This window comes from Rhipicephalus microplus, chromosome 7 (genome assembly GCF_043290135.1).
Source record: "Rhipicephalus microplus isolate Deutch F79 chromosome 7, USDA_Rmic, whole genome shotgun sequence".
Classification (NCBI taxonomy): Eukaryota; Metazoa; Arthropoda; class Arachnida; order Ixodida; family Ixodidae; genus Rhipicephalus; species Rhipicephalus microplus.
In genome coordinates, this window is record NC_134706.1 from 13,314,292 (window position 1) to 13,338,626 (window position 24,335).

At 45.8% G+C, this 24,335-nt stretch overlaps 1 protein-coding gene across 3 annotated transcripts in view; it reads right to left on the reverse strand.

Moving 5' to 3' along the window:
• Positions 1-24,335, reverse strand: part of zip (myosin heavy chain 10) — a 107,730-nt gene that overhangs the window by 38,187 nt on the left and 45,208 nt on the right. For 2 of the 3 annotated variants that reach the window (XM_037431612.2, XM_075868690.1), the window contains exons 2-5: positions 11,142-11,298; positions 6,803-6,830; positions 6,241-6,349; positions 1,841-1,867 (exon numbers count right to left, since the gene is read on the reverse strand). In XM_037431612.2, coding sequence (XP_037287509.1) covers positions 1,841-1,867; positions 6,241-6,349; positions 6,803-6,830; positions 11,142-11,298 — 321 coding nt within the window. The remainder of the gene's footprint in view (positions 1-1,840; positions 1,868-6,240; positions 6,350-6,802; positions 6,831-11,141; positions 11,299-24,335) is intronic. The other variant, XM_037431614.2, reaches the window with a different exon arrangement.

Genomic DNA, 24,335 nt, shown 5'->3' on the forward strand with positions numbered 1-24,335 from the left:
GAAGCCAAGCAGGAAACGAGAGCAAAACCACTGCATAAAGAGTGGCAGCCTGTCATGTCTGGAACGGCTCGCTACATATATATCATGGCTCTGCAGACATTCATTTGGCTTGATGCCAATTTAAGAAGCCAGAAGCATGAATTGCTTAACAACTTCGGACGAGAAGACGCAGTTGCATAACCAATTTTCTCTGTCACTTTAGGGCATGCACAGGGCTTTCAGGATGCAACAAGGAATGTGGGCTTTGAAGGCACAAAACGAATGCACGAAAATCTTTAACTGACCAGTCAGATATTGTTTATATGTACACACAACATTGCTTGCACATCTGCGGATGTGGTCGTTACTTGTTAATCAACAGCATTTGCCGTACAATTTACTCCTAAACAGGAAGGTCTATCTGGTGCCTAATTAAACAACTCAACTATTTTTGCTTAAGTGAAAGAAACATAATGCACTCCGCTGATACCACTGCTTAAAAACACAATTTGACACCCTCCATACCATACTGCAGCAGAAAATTACCAGCCACATAGCATTAAATGATGTCTCCTTTCACAATACAGCCCGCTGCACTCAATAATTATGGTCACTTCAAAGTCTGCAATTGTGCTTTCGTTTACGCTTGCTAGGTGTTCAGAGTAGCAGAATTCTAACTCACCTTGTTATGCAGCCTTGTTATTAATTAAGCTTGCAATTAAATCAGCATCACACAAAACTTTCGAAGTAGTTTGCAAGAGCACCTGACTTAAATTATATTCTGGGCAGTAAACTAGCAAAAGAAATAATGCGCTTATGTGGATTAGGAAAAGAAATGACTATTGGGGGGAAAAAAAAAACAACAACAAGAGTTCGATACTCTGGGCACGCATACCGGCCCAGCACAGTGACAACAGACAACCATGCCAACTACGTGACAGGCGTAACAAGCACACACACACATACAGAAAAATGAACAAGGACTCGATGCTGCACACCATGCCAGCCTTTTCTTCAAAAGGCCTTCAAAAAACAGTGGAGCTCGAAACGCACAGACAGCAAGTCGTACGTATGTGCGTATACGCACCGCCAGGCAGTCCTCGTGTTTGCATGGCGACAAAGAAAAAAACAGCGACAATAAAAGCCTCCAAATCGGAAGCAAGGCGCAAAGCCAAGGCAGCTGCAAGAAACGTCACAGGCACTGCAACCGCAGTATCGCAACAAAACGTACTGATCTAACTTCTTCCGTCGTTTTTGCATTGTATTATTTTTTTCACAGCCACCATGCGTCACAGAGTTCTGAAACGGTTTTCACATGGTAGTGAGATTAATAGTCTGCACTAATGAGGCAGAAATATATTTATACAGGAGTAGGCTATGCCATACTGAAATTAAGCATTGCGTATGGCACAGAAAACAAAAAAGTGTGCACTTAAGTCAGATTAGCAGAGCCTCTAATTGTCAAAATCTCTCCTAGAAACTGCAGAAAATTTTCTATCCAAGAGTTCAGACATGACTGCTCAGTGAAATAATTAAGTACAAGTTGTACTCCCCATGCATAGTGAGGGATGGGGAGTACAGCTGAACCCCTTTATAGGAGGCATGCTCCGGGCAGCAATTCTTGTCTGTATAAGCAGGGCACCTCGTATGCATTTTGTGATCAACCCCTATTTTACTGTAGGCACACTGGCATCTCTTATACCCATTTGTCTCTCATATCAGTGTCTCTTATAAAGGAGTTCGACTGTAATCAAGTTAGAACAAAGCAAACAAACTCTCGCACCACCAGTACATTTAAGCAACGTAAGCAGAGGAGACACGTGTGCAAAATACAAAAGGCGCCATCAACCGCGCTACTTACCATGTTGAATACTGGCGGTTGGTAGTTCTGCGGAAGAGAGACGAGCAAGAGAGATGTGGTTAGCAGGGACAGAGGAAGAGATTATGACAGGCCGAGGGGCATGCCATGTCATCGAGAATGTTAGATTCCCAAAACAAGACACCACCAAATGCATACGTAAGCACCAAAACCGGGAAAGAGCTAACTCCGCCAATGCAATGCAAAAAAAAAAAAAAGCTGCCTTGCTCTACAAACTACAATGCCTGCAGGAAACTGTTTTACACATAATAAAAAAAAGCGCACAACAATGTGTTGTGTTTAAACTTTGCAAGCGACACTAGCAGCTAAAGCTTTCTACTGGTCTCAAGACAAGAAAAAAAAAAATCGCATAATGTGATTGTTTTATGACAATTGATATTTTAAAGAACTGGGTATGAACTGCGTCGTTACAATTCAGTCGTCTGCTATGAATTCATTCCGAACAGCCCGCTGCAATTCAAGTTATGTTGTGCCTACTTAGGAATCGAAAAGCTGGCATAAAATACACACCTGACGAACTCTCAGCTGACATTGTATATATAGCAAATAGTGAGCATAACATGGCATTTTAATAAGCACCACTGCTGTTTCTTCTATTATTCTATCCTATGAAACCCTGAGCATTAGGCAAAAAAAAAAAACATCAGTAACTGCACTAATGGCATGTTAAGGTGGATGATGAACGAACAGAATGTGTCAGAAAAAACTGGCTGTTCTGATTGACACTGGCAATTCTGGCGGTAACATGCTTTGGTTTGCCTGGCAATGCAACTCTCCAAGCCAGTGAGTGACATGCTTATGTGAAATGAGAAGCAATATGCGGCAACAGAGTGCCATTATTAACATGTGCTACTCAAACAATGTAAATGTAAAGTCAAGTGTGCATACTTTTTACCAGCACACTACTTTTTGCTGAACTGATGCCTGTGATATCGATTTGTCACAAACGCTTCAAATGCAATGAGTAACTTCAAATGAAAGCATAATCCAGGGACGTAATAATACTAAGCCTAGTCGCCTGCTTTTATGAACCATGCCCCACGAATTGTGTGCAGTTTGTCTTGGCATTACCATGGAAATCAAACTATGTTGCCATCAACATGAGATTTGTTCGTGAGGTTCTCGGCAAGCAAGATGCACGAAATCCACAATCACGGCCTTACATAGACACAAACTCATGCTTAAACCACCCATCCAATGCCAGACAAGTGCGATTGTGCAAACAAGTATGCCATAACAAGTCACATGCATCTTGAAACAAACTTTCATACACTTACACAGCCACTGCAATGTTTAAGGATAACACCCTAACTTCACAATTTGATGCACTATTACAATGAGACATGAGAAATTTATCTGAGCTCATGTGTTAATTTTATTACTGTACCAAATTTGAATCACCTCCTTCCTCATTAGCATAAATCTCAGGCACTGCATCTTCTGCAAATGGTGATTTAACATGCCAAAGCAACCATATGATTATGAGAGACGCTGTAGTGGAGGGCTCCGAAAGTTTCCACCACCCGGGGTTCTTTAATGTGCACTTAAATCTGAGCATATGGGCCTACAGAATTTTCACCTCCATCGAAAATGCAGTTGCCGCAGCCGGGATTCGATCCCGGGACCCGCGGGTCAGCAGCCGAGCGAGTACCTTAGCCACTAGACCACCACGGCGGGGTACTGCAGTGAATGTTAGGAAGAATCTCTGGTAAAGCTTGTTGTCATCGTCAGTTGTTTATTTTTTGTGGACTTAGCAGTTCACTGAGGTTCCATTTGTCGCAAGACTGGCTTTCCATCAGTGAAGCATAATGCTATATTATAGCCTAGCCTAAGCCATAAACTCCCATCCTGAGTCATTCGATGATTACTTGGAAAATGGGTTCATGACCTCTTAAAGGCCAATTGCGCTCCTCCGTGCATCTCATCTACTCTACAAAAAAAAAGCATTTTTAAGGATTCCCCAAAATAAGAAAAACTGAAGAGGCACAAGTTAACTTCACAAGAGTTGCTCTACAAGGGTGACGTACACTGCTTGAGTGGCATCTTATCTGTTGCTCGAGGCAGGCCACTCCAACAAATGTGGAGGCTTGCTCCCGGTTTTCGGCACACACACACACACGCACACACGCGAGGCGGTGCCTTGTGCCAAGTTCCTCGTTCTAATCACACAGCCACCGAGACGCTGTTGCACCTCTTGCGGGCAAAGTAAATCTTTTCGCCGCAAGAAACACATGAATGCCGATCGCCAGTTCGGCTAGAGGCTTTCCTCAAGCAAATTATTTGCGAAGTAAAAACTGGAGAAATGGGCGATTGGTTCTCCCGCTTTTACGTCAACCCACGAAAAATAAGTTCGGGTACTCAAGCTAACAAGATCTGTTAAAGGGAAACTATAATGTAAATTTTGCCATATTAGGCTAGTACAGTTTTTAAATAGTACTGACAGTCCTGCAACACATAGGGTGGTTGAAATCGCTTAGTCTTTCAATATGTTAACCCACAGATTGGCTTATGGCAAAATACCCTTAACCACAAATTTTTAATGCAGTTGCTAATAAGTGGCTTTCTGCATAAAAAAAGGGTTTGAGGTTTTGACCTTGATTAGAGAACTGGGAACAACCAATCAGACGTACCCGCAGTAATTCTCAGAGATACCATTATAATGATCAGCCCACTAGAACCCCACGATCCAACTTCCTCACTGAATGGCCTACCACATCCCATGCCAATGTCATGAATAAATCGAATGCATGTCCAGCATAATGCATTTATAAACTAAGTGCGTGTGCATGAGGGATGTGCGGGGCGGGGTGCACTTGTGCTCCAAGTCACTGAACGACGAGTTTTTGTTTTTGTTTTGTTTACTTAATTTCACATAACAGGGCAAACAGAAACCCATAAAAGGGAGCAGGCATGCGCTTACACCAAGCCGAAAACCACAAAGAAAGGAGTCTCGCAAAGATTCTCAAAACAAAAAAAAGGATAAAAGAGAATCCGGGATGCACTTGACCATGCACCAGGCAACCGCCACAGTTTCGTGCACAGCACACACCACCCATCATTCACCCGGGCCACACAGGCCGCCACACACCAGCCGCCACCCACCAGCCAGGTCACAAGACTTACGTGAGGCGCTGTGCCGGACTCCTTGAGAGCGTGTGAACACACATGGTAAACGCTGCAGTCGAGGACACTTCCAAACGCCACGACATTGTGCACACGTACGACAAAACACGCGACACAGCCAAACGCTTCTGCTATGAACGCCTCTGCAGCGAAATCGACCTTTGAATGATGCACCGCAACTCATGTTCCACCTACAGGTACAGAATTCGTGGACAGAAACGCGAAAGTTTAGGGCCGAGTCATGCTTGCACTTTTGTTTGGAGTGGCGACAGTTCGGGTCGTATCGGATAAACACTCGCGTCAGAGTCAACATTGCTTTTAGCAGCCCGATACGAAGTGAAATTACGTGTTTATACCGAGCAATGGCTCATAGCGGTCAGATTAAATAAAAGGCGCAGAGTTTGAATTTGTAAGCACTAGCGCACACTACGGTGCACGACACTTACAATGAAGTGATTTGCACTTATCGGCGTCAAAGAAACAAGGCTAATCAAGCAAGAGGCCTGGCTCTATCGTTATACAGAGATTGATGAAGCCAACAGAAATAACAGATTGCTGAACGTCCCGAGCCCATCATCAATAAAGTCACTGAACTACAACTGTGCAGCAGGGTTTGTAAGTGTGGTACCGACGAGCAGCACACCTATACGCCATCAAAACACCTACCAACTTCTGCTGGCAGAGCTGTGTTTGAAGCGTATGTAACCGTACAGGCATGGGCCAGTGCACAAGGGGAGGGGAAGAGAGGGGGACAGAGTCGGCCACCCCTCCTAGCCACCTAAGAGGGTGGGGGGCACAAGGTCTGCCCCATACATTGACTTAATACAAAGACTGGGCACTGCGATCAACTTTAGCCTCCCCCCAAAGAAGAACCCTGTGCGCACTTATGAGTTCACGTCGATTTGATGCCAGTTTCAACTTTTTTCACATGTATCAAGTGATTATTATCTTTCTGGAGCCAAAAATTGTAGAGAGAAAAAGAAAAAAAAAAGGTGATTATTTCTTATAATCCTATTAAAATGAGTGTAGGAAGCGAAGCTACCACCCCAAGTAATTCACTGGTATTCATTCTCAAGCTCCCAGCAATTGAAGTAGCACTCTGCTTAGCCACACACACCTAGATAACATTGGCCAGTAGTGACTAGTAAATTTAGATCAGTATAAAAAGGAAGTCAGTTTTAAAAGGGATGTCTCAACCCTAGATTCTCCTCAACGCTAGAGGCACGTAGCGCCAAGAGAGATTTGCGTGACAGCCTCACCGAGTGAATGGTGGACGACGTTGATGAGCGTGGCTTCGAAGACGCAACGTATGCCAGGTACTGAATGACTTTCTTCGTGTTCTCGGTCTTGCCAGCGCCGGACTCGCCCCTGAAGGCAGCAAGGATGTACAACTCAGTTGTCAGACGGGCATACCAAATGCAATTTACTATTGCACATCTCCAATGGCAAGCTTAAGAAGGTGCGCAGTGAACCAGATAACAAGCTTAACTAGTTATTCATTAAATAACTAGGCCAACAGGAACACTAAGGTACCAAGAGGGGGAAAAAAAAAAACACCAGTAAAGTATGTCTCTTCACCACTTTGCACCATTTCTATACCCTTTCGAATGCACAGTCTTTACATATTTCCAGAGCATAAGCTTGTCAATATTAAATCACATTGTTTAGAGAAAACCAAAACCTGATAATGTCAAATCATCAACTCAACGATTACACCCAGAGGCAACAGCCGTTAGCAATCGACGTCACTTTCAGTTATTCAAGTACATTAAGAAAAGAAAAATCCGACAAAACAGTCGAGAAAAAAGTCTTCAAACTTACGTGCATAGTATGGACTGGTCCTCCCGATCTGTGCACAAAGAAACCGACATGCCATCACTATCTCAGCTCTGTTGACACGTCACCGCACATGTACAATTACAACCACAACAATGAACACCATTTCTAGCATGAAAAGTGAAAATTGTGAGGCTAACTACACCGACAAAAGGGCATACGACTGATGGAAAAGACACTCGATCCCTGTGCCCCTTTCTCGATCCCCATGCCCTTTTGCGTTGTTGTTGTTTTTGCCCGACAATTTCTCTGCTCTTCATCCAAGGAATGTCACGCTAAGGGTTCACACTTCTAAGATTAAAGCTGCCTTTTTGCTTACAAAAACTAATCTATGCTGAGTTAATAGACACCACTATCGGCTGTACATTGAAAAAAGCAAACAAACAAACAAATCTTCAGAAGTATTGCACCTGCAGGAAGGCTTGTTAACATTCCCGAGTGAAGCGCATTTACACCAAAGCTTGCTATACTCGTCAAAGCAGGGTGCACATCTAAGTTATTACAGTTACTAACTTCCAGTAGAGGGATAGCGTTAACACAGGACATCCCATAAAAATTCAGGAAGCTGTGCTAACTGTATTGTGTTAACCGTGTTAGCTCGTAATGTCACGCCCTGTCTCTTGACAGTTTCCTTGCTATTGTCATAACCATTTTTCTAGCAACAGCCAACCAGTGCCTATGCTGAAGAATTTCGGAATACAAGCACACCTCCTAATTTTGCCATTTTTGACTGCACGCATCTTCCCTCAGCATTAGGTTACTTCAATAAACCACTGGTTTATCTATATCTACTCTAAGCATCATTGTGACTAGACAAGCTTGAGACAAGAACTACAAGTATCAATCATTAAACTTGGGTTACACCTTTTCATTATACTGCTCTAAAAGAATAGCTGCACCACTTTAGGCATAGCTATGTCTCACAATTACATGGTCTATCTTTCATGCCTTTCCTGACTTTAATTAACACTGCACACCAAGTCATGAATGGTGTGTGCACTGTTAGAACGACACAAATTTTTAGACAGGAAAGTTACAAGTGCAGAGTTTTCAGGAACAAAGAAAACACAAACAAGCAAAATGACAATTACTTCCTTGCGGCAGAAAGATGCCCCAAAGGGTGTTACTTTTTTGTTGTTCTTGCTATTTTTTTTTAATTACAATGCTTTCAGACAGGACTTCAAAAGTTTAGGATCCCAAGTGCTTTGTAAATGCTGGCTTTGAGCCATGCAGGAGGTAGGGGTTTTCAAATAGGGACTCACACTTGATACTTACGTCTTGCACTTGCAGAGCCGTAGAGGCGAGAAAGGCAAGCTACGATGCACAATTTTGTCAAAATATAATACACAAATCTGCCTTCGATATGCATATTCTATAAATTTTTCATTTAAAAGACCCAGTAGCAATGATATTGCCTGTAATCACCACAAATTCTTCCAAGTCCACAAAATCTGCCATCTTCATCCAAGACAACCTAACTTTGGCTCACCAGCCATGTTAAACCTATCAACAGCCAGCCTAAAAAACATACGCTATATTTGGTCAAATTTTTGTTGTATGCACGAGATCAAATAATAGATATCCTGCACCAGCATTTATTTATTGATAATGTCATCATTAGCTCAGAAATCAGGCCAGTTTAGTCCTGGCTGAGAGCTGATGCTGATGCTTTGCCGCAATGTCTGAAGCAATGCTTTTCGGCCAAGCTTTGGTGCTTCACCTAAATTTGAGAAACAGCATGTCTAATGCAAAACCCCAATTTTCTTTCGATCTTGTGTGTGTGCAGCATTTTTGACATTATCTCTTTTTTGAGGCCCCTAAACATTTGGGGCACCTATTCGACAACTTCCTAATGTTACACTTTTATTACACCTGCACCAACAATTTTTTTTTTGTGCTTTTGTGATACCAGTTACTTTTGTGCTACACCTATTGTTACACCTTCACCAACTTATTTTGTTGTGCCAGTGTGACTTCAGTTACTTTAATGCTGCCATTACAACTTTATTACACCTGCTTGATGCTCCACTTTTGTAACACCCGTAATAAGTGTTACACTGCTACACCTTTGCTACACCTACTCACTCCATAAGTTTTTTACACACTTTTTTTGCACAAGCTCTAACAAGTTGAGCATTGATGTGAAAGAAAATCAGGGGCAGAACAACTGTACATAGCTGCTCTACAGTTCACTACAACAATACACAAGAGAGACAGTTGAAACGAGAGAAGCGGCAGCGAGGACAATGAATGCTTGTCACAGTGCGTGGGCTGAGGCCTGATGGTGCACATTCCCCGAACCAACGAGGCGTGCCCCTCCGTTTTCCTGCTGGCATGGCTGATCAACCGAGACATTGGTGAAACATCCAGGCGTGTGCAGCAAGCTAGCACACGCACACGAACTACATGTAGTGCGACCATTACTAAATCACACTTAAAAGAAAGAAAAAAAGACAAGTTCAGCATTGCCAGCGCACTCCGTCGCTGAAACGAATGTGGTTACAGGCAGTGGACTGTGCTATAAATGGTGTGCCGACGCGTATGTGCGACTCTTACTCCAGAATTTAAACTTCAGTCCAGTTACAACACCACACAATTCTATTGGTTGGAATTTGGACATCTGTTAATTGTTAAGCGCTGTATCAAAGTAATGTAACCAACAACCTGCCTGGGTCCCTGTACATGAATGAATCCAGGTCTTAAAAGTTACAGATGAACTCTTATTTTCTGCTAAAACAGCTCATTTATCAGTCATACCAATTTTTAAGAGTTTTGATTTAACAGCTGTGATACGATAGCCCGATGAGCATTCTCAAGATAACGCCTAGAGAAACTTTACGCCTAAAGAAAAAGGAAGAATATTACATGCAAGCTATGTTCTCTCTAGAATTTTCTTCCCATACTTTGTTTACAAGGTGCAGGTTTTGAAGTATTGACTTCATTTTCACATAGTCCCACTCTGGCAATGGCCACGATGGGCTCTGGTATCTTCAAGCAAATACACAAGTAAACAAATAAAAAAAAAACTTCCAAGTAAACTTTACATGCCTCTCAAGAGGACTCAATGGTTAATAAGTCATCAATGCTTAGAACAGCTTTACATGCACCTCGAGTCAATACGTTTCATAACCTTTTTTTTTTTTCTTTTGTATTTACAGTACTCGCAATAAAATGTGTCCACACTGTACGCACAGTGTGTGTAACATGCCCATCCTCGTTTGCGTCCTGCCTTACTACGTGATCTTTATCACATCCTTCCCCGCTGCTCGACGAGAGGACTGCGCCCTTTCAGACTTCCTTCCATCCGTGCTCGCACCTTAGCACGAGCCCTGGCTTCGAAATCACACGTGGCAGCGCTGGCAGCCTTATCGAAACGCCTCCAGACCAACAACGAGAAAAAAACAAAGATGAAAGTACATCCGGGAAATCAATTTCCTGCCCCTGCGTGCACTTCCCAAACGGATGGTTGTACGAGCAGAGCTTTTCTGCACAGCACCCACATCGCTGCAGTGGAAGAAACACAGCCGCACAGCAAATCACTGCTAACGAGCGTCAAAACTTTTTTTGTAGCGACTAATGAGAGATTGGTCACAATGCTCCCACTCTAACTCAGTCCTGCAATTCGCGCTTGCAGGTGAAAGTGACGAAGTTGTTCATCATAATGGCAAGAATGCTTAAAGGGGTACTGACACAAAAATTTTCAGTTTGTTTTTTTGCATCAAATAAAAGGCCGAGTCCTCGCAAGCCTATAAAATGTACTGGCAGGCATGAGTACACACGAGGTAACTTAATAAATAATTTCAATTTGCACAAAACACGACACATAAAAGCATGGCGGAACATGCGAAGGAAGATGTGCACCATCGTGTTTAGTAATGCCATTGGCACACTCCCTCAAGCGAACATCAATATACCATCCTGTTTGTCCCAGGCAAGATTTCGGAAACGACACCTTCAGCACAACATTTCAAAGGTTTCACCAGAAAGCGTGCTCGAAAGGAGAAACCTTTTGAGTAACTTTGCTACCTAGCATGAGAGACTCACTGGCCCAACTGTGCCACTATACTTGGAGCATGAAAGAACAGGAATTCCATATCCAGGACCACCTTCTTCACGTCACTTCATGCACACGCATATGTGGATGTGCTCCTCTGTCCTTTCTTCAGGAGGAAAGCTATGCATCATAAGTTACATGTTTAGACAACTTGGGCATCAACTGATTCAGAACATTCTCTTCTAACACAATACATGCAGCCTGAACGTGACAGGACAATGATTTTCAAAAGGATAACGATTTTCAAATCCACGAAGAAGAGGCACCAACCTTGCAACATGCTGCGGTAGGAACCATCGGTGACAGCGAATATGTGGGGAGGCACTTCATGGCGTTTCTTGCCCTTAAATAGCTCTATTACTTTCTCGGTGTAGATCGGCAGCTTCTTGTACGGGTTGACGACCACGCAGAACAGGCCAGAGTATGTCTGTAACAAACAAGAGGAGATGGCCCAGTCAACATTCGTCATCGTCAAGCGAACTGAATTAAGAGAAACAAAAAAAAGGTCTGGAGTTCATGAACCATCTGGAACAAGGCATTGCCAGCTGGTATGGTTTCCTTGAATATTAGGACAGCAGTTAAGCAAGGGTAACGACACGTCACCTTTAGAAGGCATTCTTTACCAACTACTGAATATGTGTTCCTTTCATGTTGTTCATGCTCAGTTCATATTTCATGCTCACATTCATAATACGTTCATGTTTTCCACTTCGTGGAATTACACATTGCACGTCTTGAAGCCGGATTGTTAAGAGATAAAATTTCAAGCCTTTTCACTTTTGACTGCTGTGGTCCCTTCGCCATTCATTTTCATAACTTACGACGTAATGCAGCTGAAATTCCATCGTGTGTTTTCAAAAACTTCCAATCGATGTCACAAAACTAATACAAAGAGAAAAGCCTAGCGAAGTAGTCGGCCAGTTGGTTGACAGTGCTCGGCTAGGTGAAAAGTCGTTAGAAGCCATACGGAGCACGTATGCTTGCGATGTGTGGGCGTTCACCGAAGACACACCCTGATGCGACCAGTAGTGTTGCCTTTGGCCGCCTGTTATAAGCGCGACCATGCAGGGTAAGAGGGGGGGGGGTTCGGAAAAGACTACACGGAAAGCACACATGTACCGCTCGATTTATGCCCCAATAAACAACAACTCGTGTTGTTGGCCGGGCGCCTTTCATTCTTTCGAGACCCCACGGGCGTACAAAGAGTCGAGTCGCCGTCAGTGAAGAAGAAGAAGGAGGAGAAGGAGAAGAAGGAGAAGAAGGAGCAGAAGGAGGAGAAGAAGAAGGAGAAGAAGAAGGAGAAGAAGAAGAAGAAGAAGAAGAAGAAGGAGAAGAAGAAGGAGAAGAAGAAGAAAAAGAAGAAGAAAAAGAAGAAGATGAGAAAAAGAAAGGGTCTGGTACGCAAACCCACACCTCCCAGCGTGGACGGACTCGAAAAAAAATAAAACAACAATAAAGGGGCTCACGACACTCGCCGAGGCGGCAATAAATAAAAATAAAAAAAAGGCCCACAAAAGGCTTGGCCGCGCGGCGGAGCTGAGTTGGCCGCCCTTCCCTCGACTCAAAGTCATATTATTGGCAGGTTAGATCGCGTGTGCCACTACCGCGACGGACCGTTCTTTCTCCACGCGGCGCGCGAGACGCTTTGATCGCCCGATGCCGATGACGTCATAAAGCTAAGCGTTTATTATCCCGAAGCGTCACTGACGAGATCTACCAAGTGAAGCCCCTTGATAAGAAAGCAGGGGAAAGATAAGGGGAGAGAGAGAGAGAGAGAGAGAGAGAGAGAGAGAGAGAATAAAGCGTTAGGTGTATGCTGAAAACACGGGAGTAGCAGTACTTGCCCCCTTTTTTTTTGCTTTTTTTTTCTTTCTGCGTGGTGTCGACAGAAGTACCAGTTATGTTATACTCTTTCAAGAGGGTATAACATAACTGGTACACTCTAACTATAACATAACTGGCACATAACTGGTAACATAGCTGGTATAAAATAACTGGTACACTAATTACTGCGTACACTCTGCACCCAACGCAACACTAACGAATGATGGAGCCACAACAATAATCCTCATCCAGCCTGCTTGCGCTTTCTCTCCTGAAAACTCGGCGCTGCAGTCACTTCCTTATCAAGAACGCTACGTCACGGTGATTACGCGCTTGTCGTTCCTGAAGTGAAGGTGCCCGACGCGCGACGATAATGCAAAGAAAGGAACGCGAGACAGGCGACGATCATTGTTGCGAGACAGAAAAACACTCATTTCACTCAATCACTCGTTGAGTGCAAGAACAAAATCGAGTATTTGGGGAAGGGTGGGGGGGGGGGGGGAAGTATTTCTGCCATCCTCACGTAACCGCGCCTCCCCGGGGATGCGTTCTACCGGTGAAAGAGATAACCGGGAAATTCTTACAACATATACCGAGCTCACTAAACATTTCTACCTGTCTAGACGGATTTTCCCTCCACCTCACAAAAATCTAACCCGGCCCCAAGCACTTACATTAAGGCTTTTGCAAACGCGGATGTACCCTACTTTGAAAATGTTACACATCATGTACCCTGGCCTATACCCAAGTAATCTTTGTCCACATTGTGGGGAAATAGCTTCATTAGAACACATGCTCTGGCAGTGCACCAAATTCGCTCATTTATCGCACATCACCTCTGCCAGATGGGAGGCGGCAATCCGCAGCTCATCCTTGGCAGATCAGCTCTGGGCTGTCCACCAAGCCCGCGAGGCGGCTAAGGAGCTTGGCATCTCAGTCCCCACGTGGGAGCTGCCCGCAACACAGTGATCTGTGTTTTGGAGGACAAAATAAAAGTTTATCCAATCCAATCCAATCGCGTAATCGCCGTGGTCTCCGCCCTTCCCGGTCTCAAAAGGAATGCGCCCTCATGTGCGTGAGATGGCATTCTCGATGAGAAAGTGGCGAAAGCGGGGTTTGCAAGAAACGCGGGCAAGACAGGGGACTATTACAATCGTGGGGCAGAAATACTCCCCATATGCTCCGTTCTTTTTATTATTATCTTACACTAAAAACTCCCAAGCATTTCCCCGAGGGTGAACATGGTTAAGTGCGAATGCACGGGGTGATGCTATGAGGGGGAGTAAAGTTAAAATCCGTTGGCGACGCTGATATCGGTGTCAGTAACGCGTCTTATATCCAGATGGTAGCGTTGCCTCCGGGACATCCATCGCACGACCCGCTCTCGACGGGAGACTGAGAGAGAAGGCGGGCGCGCGAGAGAGAGGGGTGCGCGCGCAGCTGCAGCGAGCGAGGAGAGCGGAGGAGCGAGCGAAGGGGGAGGGGGACTATCAGCGTCGCGTCCGTGGCTTATTCGGTAGAGCGTCGCGCTGCGGCCCGCCAAGTCCTCTTTCTTTTAAATATAGAGAGAAGACTGCGGACGCCGCCGACGGCGGTGGATGGTTTGGGGTCGCTTATAAAGTGTATTCACACTTAAAAAAAAAAAAATCGAGTATTTGGGAAACATTTCCACCACACAACTCGCAGAGCGTAGTGTGAACCGTCAACAACCTATCCCGCGTGTCTTTCTATGAAGCACGTTACGAGGTGAAGTGGCCGCATAGCCTCGCAAGAAGATTATTTTTAGCGATAAAAATAAAGTCAGTGGCGGGGAGGTCGGGGGTGGGAAGAGGGGTGTCCCTTTCGGACGCACATACGCTGGCGCTATTGGCGCTTTGCGATGCACTGACGTCATCGACACTGACTTCCGGAATTTCCTACCACCTCGGCGGAGATGGGCGTTAAAGGGACATGGAAGCGAAACATTGAATCGGTTTATGTTTAGAGATAGTAACTCTTTTAGAGAACTCCAATGTCACCACCGTAGACCGAAAACTAATGTCAACGCTTCATTTTCGAATCTCCCTGCGTGACGTCACGGTTTTCAAAGCATGTTGTTCTTTGTGTTTTGGCGACAGAGGCTCAAATATATTTCCTGAAACTTGGCATGCTAAGTATACGGTACCATCAGATGACGATGTACTTCTTTATTTTTGTCGTTTAGGAACTCAGAAAAGCCTAGTAGATGTTAAAAAAAAAAAAACATGACGCCAAGACGTTTGGTGCGGAAATTTCAAGGTGGCGTCATCACCTGCATTTTAGTTAAGCGCGTCTTTGTTACGCTTACCAAAAAGCGTTCTCGCGCTAAGCGCGGTGGTGTAGTATTGGGAAAAATCGCTTCTAACCCATTACCCTCCTCACCTCATATATCCCTTCTCACATTGCAGGGTAGCAAACCGGAAATGTGTCTCCTGGTTATCCTTCTTACCTTCCACTTTACCTTTCTCTGTCTTTGCTATCCCTTTAAGGGGGTATGTTAGGGTGAACAAAAGGAACAAGGAGGATTTCCAACAAGCTACTCAACAATCGACCACATTCATACTATCAATCAGGTAATAAAGAAATGATCAGAATATAACCAACCACTATACATAGCCTTCATAGACTACGAGAATGCGTTTGATTCAGTAGAAATATCAGCCGTCATGCAAACACTGCGGAATCAGGGCGTAGATGAAGTATATATAAATATCCTGGAAGAAATCTACAGGGGATCAACTGCTACCATAGTGCTTCATAACGAAAGCAACAGAATACCAATCAAGAAGGGTGTAAGGCAGGGGGATACAATCTCCCCGTGCTATTTACCGCGTGCTTACAGGAAATTTTCAGAGGCCAACAATGGAAAAAGTTAGGGATAAGAGTTAATGGAGAGTACCTTAGTAACCTACGCTTCGCCGATGACATTGCATTGCGGAGTAACTCAGGGTAAGAATTGCAACTCATGATTACGGAGTTAGACAAGGAGAGCAGAAAGGTGGGTCTTAAAATTAACCTGCAGAAAACGAAAGTAACGTACAACAACCTCGGAAAAGAGCAGCGCTTCGAGATAGGTAATAGTGCATTTCAAGTTGTAAAATACTGTCTACTTAGGACAGGTAATAACCGAGGAGCCGAACCACGAGATTGAAGTACCTAGAAGAATAAGAATGGGGTGGAGCACATTCGGCAAGCACTAGCTCTCAAATTATGACACGTAGATTGCCATTATCCCTCAAGAGGAAGGTATATAACAGCTGTATCTTGCCGGTACTTAGCTACGGAGCAGAAACCTGGAGACTTACAAAGAGTGTTCAGCTTAAATTGAGGACGACAGGTCTTTTCCTCAGAGTGCAGTGGATTTTTCCATGTCAAAGTTGCAAATTCAATTTAGGGTGGGGGGGGGGGGACCCTGCCCACGCTCATGCCCATAAGAACGCAACAGAAGCAGGCATAATGACGTCATCTCCACAAACTTCCGGCCACCTAAGCCGGAAATCGGCGCCAAGAAACAATCCGCAACTCCAGGACAGCAAAAGCTTGACGACATCCCTCCCTCCTTCGAAGCGCGTATATAAATAAACAACAATAAACACCACCGAAGCCGCGAGTTGCGTCCAGGCACAAAGGAATCTTTCCGAGGCCGCCGGTCAGTCATTCGGCCGAGAGTGACGCGGCGGTCAAAGCAAGGAGGACGAGGAGAAACTATATGCGAACGAAAAATGAAAGAAAACGAAAAACCACGAAGTGGGTCAGTCAAGCGGCGATATGCCGAGGCCGAAACGGACTCCTCAGAGACTCTCTCCCTCTCTCTCAATCGCAGCAGGCAAGAGTGGCACGTACTACGGTAGATGTGTGCACGATGACCGCAGAGACTCTCTCTCTCTCTCAATCGCAGCAGGCAAGAGTGGCACGTACTACGGTAGATGTGTGCACGATGACCGCAGAGACTCTCTCTCTCTCTCTCTCTCTCTCTCTCTCTCTCTCAATCGCAGCAGGCAAGAGTGGCACGTACTACGGTAGATGTGTGCACGATGACCGCAGAGACTCTCTCTTTCTCTCCGTCTCTCAATCGCAGCAGGCAAGAGTGGCACGTACTACGGTAGGTGTGTGCACGATGACCGCACGGGCCATTAGCGGGAGTGACCAGCAGCGCGGGAGAAGGCAGCCGCGTCGGTGGCAAAGGAAAAAAAAAAGACAAATGACTACGCGGAATTCGAAAAAGGCGGGCAAGGCGAGAAAACAGGGCTATAGTCGGAAATTGAAAAGTTGGAAGCGGAAGTCGTAGTGTTAAAGATTGACATTTCGGAGACAAATCAACTCAGCAGCCATTCAATCGACGCTGCGCAGAAGGACTTGCTCTCGATATCGTTGGTGCTTGCTAATAATCACGGGGTAGAGCGAAAAATACAAAACGGACACATAATATACACTGCGGTGTGCGTTTCTGTGCGTCTCTTTTAAGCCCGTTCTTCGCCTTAAAAACTGCGAACGGTGACAGCTCGGAATTCATAGAGCCCCCAGTTAAACGCGGTATACTTTCGAATTCGATCTCGACAGACAGTGTACAAGGTATCTGCGGTAATTACTATTTAATGAAGGAAAGAAGCTCAAATTTAAAAGATCGTTACGATTTTCGGACACAATACTAATGAGAACATACAACGATGCTAAGAGAACTAATTGTACGTAATTATGAAGAAAGAAAAGTGGACAAAAAATAACTTGCCATTGGCCGGTAATCTTTCATCAACTGCCGGTGGCGAGTTACCTTCTCGTTACGATTGTCGGACACAATACTAATGAGAACATACAACGATGCTAAGAGAACTAATTGTACGTAACTATGAAGAAAGAAAAGTGGACAAAAAATAAGTTGCCATTGGCCGGTAATCTTTCATCAACTGCCGGTGGCGAGTTATCTTCATGCGCTTCTTTCTTTATAATTACATTACAATTACTTCAAATAACGTCCCCTAATCCTCTCTTGCCATTGCTACCCGTTAGTTGTCATTAATATTGCCGTACTGTAAGGCCCGTATTCACAAACACTTCTCGACTCCAATTGATCGATATGAGGGGTTTAACGTCCCAAAAACCAGCGTATGATTATGAGAGACACCGTAGTGGAGGACTCCGGAAATTTCGACCACCTGGGGTTCTTTAAAAACGTGCACCCAAACCTGAGCACACGGGCCTAACAGCATTTTCGCCTCCATCGGAAATGCACTCCTCGACTCGAACTCCACCTCAAGGAATACTTGAGGATATATTTCGCATTGCAATTTCTGTGACGCGAGAAGCATCACACGGATACCTTGCAAGAGGTCGAGTTTGAGTCGAGGAGCGTTTGTGAATACGGGTCAAACCCCCCCCCCCCCCCCGTATTCACAAACGCTCCTCGTCTCGACTTTCACCCTTCACTCGACAGAGTTGAGCGCTGCGCCGCCGCCCGGCCGAAAATGACGCGGCGCTACTCAAGAATCGCACCAGATTATCCCTGATATGCAGTGACTTGCCGTTCTTAGAGATGGCGCCACCATCGGCTTCCTCAAGTGAAGGTGAGAAGCGTTGAGTGAAGGGACGTTCTAGAATACGGGGGGTAAGTCTCACGAAGATTAAGTGCGATTAAGAATACGGGGGTAAGTCTCACAAAGCTCGCCCCTTACTACGCCAGGGGGCAGGATTGGCAGTAAACGCGCCGGGCAACAGTGTCCAGGCGCCATCTATCTCTTCTCGTCCCTTCCTCCACCCCTATCCACCTCATATCATCCATCTATCCATCGTGTGTGCACGGGAGGAGCTGCAAGCAGCAGCCTTGATCCCAAACGCTCGCGCCTTCGTCCGGCCTCAATACTGCCACCGCGCACACACAGCATATAATACACCGTCTGCTCACGACGAGAAAGGAGAGAGGGGAGAGGGAAAGAGGCGCAGTCCGATACGCGAAAGAATATGCGCGACTGCAAATAGTGCGCGCTCGGAGGACGCGCGGAATCGCGACGACCGAGCGTGTCGAAAGAGCGGCGCACGATGCCGCCGCGTTCGTTGTTATTATTATTATTTACTTTATTTTATTATTGTCGTTCCGTCTGTCGGCGCCGCGACAGACGCGTGTGTCGTCACCTCGCGGCGCCTTCACAAACTACAACGGCCGACGGCGGCGGCACCAACGGCCCAACGAACACACCTTTCAGCCAAGTTTTTTTTTTTTTTTTTTTTTTTGCCGTCGCAATCCCGACGTCAACAACTTACAGCATAGGCGTCCGCGGGGCTCTTCAATATGGTTGGGTGGCGGGGGGAGGGGGAGAGGGGGGTTGAGTAAATGTTCGCCTTAGCAGCCCCCTTCCCTTGCACTGCATCCACAATTGAACTGGAACGCTTTCTGTGCCTCCCCTCGATTTCCATAGCCTCCGTGATCAGCTCAACATCGACCAAGCGAGGATGTCACGCTGACGTCATCACGCAATGTTCTTTTTTTATTATGCCTTACGCTGACGCCGACAGTCAGTTTTCGCGTTTAATGGGCCCCTCTAAACCTTAGAGTGCGGTTGATTGATTGATATGTGGGGGTTTAACGTCCCGAAACCACCATATGATAATGAGAGACGCCGCAGTGGAAGGCTCCCGAAATTTCGACCACTTGAGGTTCTTTAACGTGCACCCACCAAATCTGAGCACGCGGGCCTACAAAGTTTCCACCTCCATCAGAAACGCAAACCTTAGAGCGTGCTCAAAAGGTAAAGGCAAGAGGCCGACAAAAAAAAAAAAACTTTAAAAGTAAGACAGACCTTTGCGTCTGTACGTGTTTTCTCTGTGTTTAATTTAAACACAGAGGAAACATCTGCGTTACTTTTGAAATTTTTTTTTGGTCAGCATCTTGCTATTATTTTTTTGACCAGACAAGCTCGCCGACCAGACGAGCTTTTTGTCAAACTCCCGATTTCATTAATTACAGGGTGACCCCCCCCCCTCCCCATTTCTTTAGCGCATGCCTAGGACACCTACACCACTATACGTCATGGACCGAAGATGAACAAAAAGTGAGGGAGGGAAGAGGACGTAGTGAAACAAAGGAAAGCGCGGCGCGTATACAGAGAACAATACGCTCGTGGACAACAACGTCGTTTGGCAGCGCAGCAGAGCACATACGCCAGGGCGGGGGGGTGGGGGGGGCTGTACGTATACCTATGCCGGCTCGCATGACGCCGCGACAGTACATATAGTATGGGTATACCTGACGACGCGATCCCCCACCACTCGCTGAAACAGCCCGCTAACACGCGCAGAGTATCTCGCGTCGAGCAGTAAAGCTTCCATGACATCGCTATTACGAACTTCACGTCGATGCGATGATCCTCGTTATAACGAATTTTTTTTCTAGGCAATTACGACGTTCTCGTTTTTTTTTTTTTTGCAGCTTCCGAATGCTACGAACTCGTAGTCACTGAAATTTGCGGTGGTCTTTCTCGATCCTCTTTTTTTTTTAACAATTTGTGGCAATTGCGAATTTCTCGTTATTACGATTTCTGGTCATTGCGCGCACTTCTCGTTGTAAGCCACCCACGTTATTGGCTATTAGGATTTGACGAGTACCTCGTTATAAGAAATCGCTCGAAGGCGAATACATGCGGCGCTGAATTGTTGGCCATGACGAAATCATTCGATGCTACCAGTAAGCAGCGCATCTCAAAAGGTTTCGTTTGACTTACTGTTGGTTACTTTTCTGGACGTCTAACTAATCGATGATCGATATGTGGGGTTTAAGGTCCCGAGACGCCGTAGTGGAGGGCTCCGGAAATTTCGACCACCTGGGGACCTTTAACGTGCACCCAAATCTGAGCCCACGGGCCTACGACGTTTCCGCCTCCATCGAAAATGCAGCCGCGCCGCAGCCGGGATTCGAACCCGCGACTTGCGGGTCGACAGCCGAGTACCTTAGCCACTAGACCACCGCGGCGGGGCTGGACGTCTAACTAAAACTGCAGAACACTGCGGAAAGAAAGAAAGAAAGAAAGAAAGGAAGAAAGAAAGAAACAAGGAAACAAAGAAAGAAAGAAAGAAAGAAAGAAAGAAAGAAAGAAAGAAAGAAAGAAAGAAAGAAAGAAAGGCAACACTTTGACGCTTGAAGAGCGCGCTGAGAACGCGATAAGCGCTATCACATGCGTCCCATGCGAATCGACGGTAACCCCGTCACATTTACGAGCATATGTATAACGACGCGAGATGTAGCAACAACGGCTCGGATAAGAGACCGGTCGCGTTGCCCTTTGATCCACAAATCCGCCCACAGGTGCGAAGATTTGCCGGATAGATTGCCGAGCCCATCTATCCCCGCAACGCTAATAGCTGATCTAGCTTTTCCATATAGCCGGCCCAAACGGCAGACAAGCATCAACCCCCTGTGAGAAAAAGCGTGGCAGCGCAACATATTGCCACGGAGGTGGGAATATACAAAAGGAAACTTGTCTAAACGCACAGTCTTTCAGCCAAGATGGCGGAACAGCAACAATGCGAGCGCTATTCGAACCGCCGTCTTCGTCGCCTCGGATGAAGATGCCGTCTTGCTCATCATCATATGGCTAGTAAAAATGGACTTTTCTACGGATCGGTTTTGGTGCCGTCACACCGCGCTGTATATATCCTTGCCTTAGAAGCGTGGCAGCTTGGGCTAGTTGGTATGCGATAGCGCATATAGCGATAACGATATCGCAGTTATAGCGCATGACGATAGTTATAGTTGTCATCGTTCTGTTCTCGTGCTGTAACTATCGTAGACTTGCCGTTTAGTTTACAGTTCATAGGCGTGAGCACGAGAAAAAGGGGGGGGGGGGCGCTCCCATTCGTCTAAATACTGGAAAATGATTGATTGATATGTGGGGTTTAACATCCCAAAACCACTCTATGATTATGAGAGACGCCGTAGTGGAGGGCTCCGGAAATTTAGACCACCTGGGGTTCTTTAACGTGCACCCAAATCTGAGCACACGGGCCTACAACATTTCCGCCTCCATCGAATAAATACTGGAAAATGGTTTCTTATTTTGTATAACCTTGCGGGTAAAGCTATAGCTGGGTTTAGACGGTGTGAGACAATAATGATCCATAGTTGTGCTCGTGGCGACAGCCTTCATTACGTTGCACTTCCAATACATCTCATTCGATGCCAATCCATGCAGTCGGTTCTATTCCAATTTAATTTTGTTATCAGATCATTCCATCCACCATAATTATTACATTACATTCCGTTATACTTCGAACCATTCGTTGTATTGCATCGATCCATTTCGCTCTGTTCAATTGATATATTTCTTTCTGTAGACACGTTCAGACATCCAAGTAAGGAATGACCAGCCCCACACGAAATTCATCGCTCCACTGCCAACGCCCAACGACTAAGGCGAACCGGCGACACCAGGCTTTAGTTTCAGCAACACGTGAGTAACATTATATTTCTTGTATATATACACTGCCGCTCGCACACGGACACAGGATCAGTTCCCGCGCTCGCGATCTGAAGCTCCTGGTTTCCCATTTCAACTGCATTCGCAGCAACCCCTGGGCGCAGGTGTCCAGTTTGCCATTGTTCTATAGACCTCGCGGGAGGCTACAGAGAGAGAAAGGCTTAGTTGGACGGAATGTGCGATTCCAGCGACATCCGGCTATTTCGGGTGGCTCGCCGAATGAAAGCCTCTAGAACTTCGTTTTAAGGGCTTTACGCCCGTTCACTGCGCATCTTAGTTCGACGAAGTCGTAACAACTCGGACATTCTAAGTTTCAAGATAGAAAGCCTTAGAGGCTTCACCTAACGTGAGAAGTAAGCGTCGGCGTCAGTGCAGGAAATCACCGTCGTACGATGACGTCATTTCCGTGACCAGTGGCGGACACGCAGGGATCACACAAAAAATATATGTGACATAATGACGAAGTTTGCACGACGCGACGTCACAACGTCATAACACGACACCGTCGCCACATACAGGTCAAGGGTGCGGCGATCTCGGAGGGAAGTACAGCAAAGCCACGTGAGGCGAGGAAAAGCTTCGAGCGCATCCGGAAGCAATTCAAAGTTACGTTGGTTGCTCAAATCTATCTATCTATCTATCTATCTATCTATCTATCTATCTATCTATCTATCTATCTATCTATCTATCTATCTATCTATCTATCTATCTATCTTTTTTGGAATATCTGGGGTTTTACGTCCCAATAGCTGAAAGCTTTCGGGGAGGAGGTGGGGGCACCAGTGCAACTGAATGAGAATTTTTCAATACCGACCAAAAGCTCTGGGCATTGAAACCCATTTGGTCCACATGACGTTTCGCGTCGAACGTCAATGTCACCGAATGAAGGCGACCTATCATACACCGAGGGCGTCGCACTGAAGAGCCTGCCGATCCCGAAAGCCACCGACCCACAACAATGTCAAAATTTCATTTTTTGTTTCTTCTTTTTCGTTCACCTTTTTTTTCTTTCTTACCGCTAAAAACTTCACGTATAAGTATACCACGTCGGCTAATTCAAGGTCACACCTCCTGCCTCTGCACCGCCCGCTTGCACGGTCTGTGACGCACACGCACACACACAACACGCCCACGAAAGGTAACCCACAAGTACACACGAGAAATAAATAATTCAGCCCACGAAAGTAGTGGTGTGCGGGGAGTTCTATCGTGCAGACGTCTCTCTTTCTGTGACACACGCACGCACGCACACACACACGCACACACACGAGAGAGAGAGAGAGAGAGAGAGAGAGAGAGAGAGAGAGAGAGCGTTCACGGAAAGTAAAGCCGAGCAAAAAGGAAGGAAATTGAGGGCGACCGCATTTCACTACGAATGTTGCAAGCATCGTACGCCAGGATTCCACGGATACGGCAGTGAGTTATTCCGAGACACCGATATAAAAATAGGCATACACAAGCAGCTGCGGACGCAAAAAAAAAAAAATAAAAGGCAAGAAATAGCGATAAAGTGAGAAGCGCTAAAAAAGAAAAAAAAGGGGGAGAAACACGAGCACAGACATGGATTTCCAAATGAAGAAAGCGGATAGAGAAACCCACTTCCGGCACGCAGACACGCGCGCGCGCATCCGCAATTAGTGACACACCAAGCGCCACCTGTGAGTGTACCTTAGAAGTGTGGCAGCTTGGGCTAGTTGGTATGACATGACGGTATAGTTATAGCGCGAAAACAAAACGGCGACACAGAGACAAGAAGGACACGAGCGCTCGTGTCCTTGTCTCTGTGTCGCCGTTTTGTTCTCGCGCCATAACTACTGTGTATGTACGTTTGTGCAACGCCGAATTATCCAATGCGACGACCCATGCGCAGGCTCTCTTACGCTTTCGCCCAAGATGGAAGTGTCTTTATTGATCACTAGGCGGTTTTAGTAACAAGTCTTGGAGGTTTAACGTCCCAAAGCCACCACGTGATTATGAGAGACGCCGTAGTGGAAGGGCTCTGGAAATTTCGACCACCTGTGGTTCACTATCAACGAAGTGAAAAAACAGCGCGTAACACAGGACACAGGACAGAGAAGAGACGGACGACGCCTCGTCCGTCTCTTCTCTGTCCTGTGTCCTGTGTTACGCGCTGTTTTTTCACTTCGTTGACCATGTA